The 2,206-nt window shown below is 37.9% G+C and overlaps 2 protein-coding genes across 2 annotated transcripts; both read left to right on the forward strand.

Annotated features, from left to right (window-relative positions):
• Positions 1-578: 578 nt before the first annotated feature.
• On the forward strand, positions 579-1,330 carry LOC132296516 (uncharacterized). Its single transcript, XM_059794709.1, has 2 exons — positions 579-607; positions 724-1,330. Exons 1-2 carry the CDS (start codon positions 579-581, stop codon positions 1,328-1,330), a joined length of 636 nt encoding a protein of 211 aa, XP_059650692.1.
• A 151-nt stretch (positions 1,331-1,481) lies between these two features.
• Positions 1,482-1,925, forward strand: LOC132296517 (uncharacterized). The gene has a single exon (XM_059794710.1). It carries the CDS (start codon positions 1,482-1,484, stop codon positions 1,923-1,925), a length of 444 nt encoding a protein of 147 aa, XP_059650693.1.
• The last annotated feature ends 281 nt before the right edge of the window (positions 1,926-2,206 follow it).

The following is a 2,206-nucleotide window of genomic DNA, read 5'->3' on the forward strand; positions in this document are numbered from 1 at the left end:
ATATTGCTGAAAAAGATTTATTAAAGACGGCATTCAGATATCCAGGCTCCATTGGGACATTTGAGTGGGTGGTTATGCCATTCGACCTTAAGAATGCAGGTGTTACCTACCAAAGGGTGATGAATGTGATTTTCCATGATATGATTGGTAGGTTTGTGGAGGTTTATATAGACGACGTGGTCATCAAGTCCTCAGAAAAGCCTCAACACTTGATTAACGTAGAAATGGCCTGCAAAAGGATGAGGATGCACAAGTTGAAGATGAATCCATTGAAATGCGCTTTTAGAGTTTCAGCTAGAAATTTCTTAGGCTTTCTGGTCCATCAGAGAGGAATAGAGGTTGACAAAAATAAAGCTAAGGCCATTATGGAAGCACAACCTCCTTAGAGTAATAAAGAGCTTCAGAGGTTTCTGGGACAGATAGGTTTTATTCGCATATTCATTTCCAACTATGCTGGAAAAACCCATGTTTTTTCATCCATCCTGAAGTTGAAAGAAATAGAAGATTTCCAGTGGACAAACTAGCATCAAGCAGCTTTTGAAGAACTCAAGAGATATTTGATCAATCCACCTATAATGATGCCACCAATAAAGAAGCGGCCTTTAAGGTATACTTATCGGCAGTTGAGGAATCCATTGGGACTCTATTGGTATAAAATAATGAGTGGGGAAAGGAACAGGCTGTTTACTTTCTTAGTCAAGTACTCACTCCAGTTGAATATAGGTACACTCTAATTGAAAAGTTATGTCTTGCTTTGTATTATTCTATGATGAAATTAAGAATATACACGTTTCTGGTTATTATGTACATTGTTTCTCAAACTGATTTGATTAAGTACATGCTATCGAGGCCTTTGATTACTGGAAGGATTGGAAAGTGGTCAATTGCCTTGTTGGAGTTTAGTTTTAAGTACATTCCACAGAAAGCAATCAAGGGATGTGCATTAGCAGAGTTTCTGGCTGATCACCCTTCCACTGAAATAGTAACAAAAATGTGTGACGAGGTGGATAGTCTCTACCTCGAACATTCTCCATGGACATTATTCTTTGATGGTTCATGTATTAGCGATGGAGGCGGAACTGGAATTATCATAATTTTTCCAAGGAAAATGAAGACATCATTTTCTTTCTTTTTGGATTATTTATGTACTAATAACCAGGTTGAGTATAAGTCACTCATAATTGGTTTGGAAATTTTACAAGAAATGAAAGCCAGAAGTGTACTTATCATTGGAGATTCCAAGCTTGTGATCAACCAGTTAGCTGATGAATATAGATGCCTTAGTCATCATCTGAGGCCTTTTGTATTTCTTGGCCTTACAATTACTTAATCAATTTGATGATTATCAGTTACAGCATTGGCCAAGACACCTGAACAAAGAGGCAGACGGACTGGATTAGGTAGCATCCTGTATAAAAGTTCCACCTGGAGTAGAAAAAACCATAATATCAATAGAAAGGAGACCACTTCCATCTATAGAAATGAGGAATGAACATTTGGAAGTTAACTATATTGACTTGGAGGAGGCATATCTAGATGATTGGAGAGTCCCCATCATTAAGTTCCTGATGAATCCAAGCACAAATGTGAATAAGAAAATTCAGCTTGTAGCTCCTCACTACATTCTAATGGATGGAGAATTGTACAAGAAAAGCAAAGAGGATGGTCTTCTCCTCAGGTGTTTGGACAAGCTGGAATCAATTCAAGTTATGGGGGAGGTTCATAACGGGCTATGTGGAGCCCATCAAGCCGAAACAAAGATGAGATGGCTTCTAAAAAGGTACGGATATCATTGGAGAGGCATTTTAAAAGACTGTAATGACTTTACCAAAAGTTGTCAAGCTTGTCAGAAGTATGGTCCTATTCAGAGAGTACCAACCATCAACATGCAACTTATGGTAAAGAGTTGGCCATTTAGAGGGTAGGCATTAGATTTCATTAGAAATATCATACCTCCTTCTGCTGATGACCATACTCATATAGTAATGGCCACAGATTATTTCACGAAATGGGTGGAAGCCATTCCTTTAAAATCTTGTGTACAATCAACAGTGATGGATTTCATTGAAAAGTATATCATTCACCAGTTTGGAATTCCAGAAACCATCACCACAGACAGAAGTATTTCCTTTCTAGGAAGTATGGTGCAAGATCTCTTTGAAGTATATAATATCCAGTTCACAAGCTCTACTCCATACTTTGCTCA

The sequence above is a fragment of the Cornus florida genome, unplaced genomic scaffold, assembly GCF_030987335.1.
Source record: "Cornus florida cultivar Cherokee Brave unplaced genomic scaffold, ASM3098733v1 CherokeeBrave_3.0.0_Hap2_Chr02, whole genome shotgun sequence".
NCBI classification, from domain to species: domain Eukaryota; kingdom Viridiplantae; phylum Streptophyta; class Magnoliopsida; order Cornales; family Cornaceae; genus Cornus; species Cornus florida.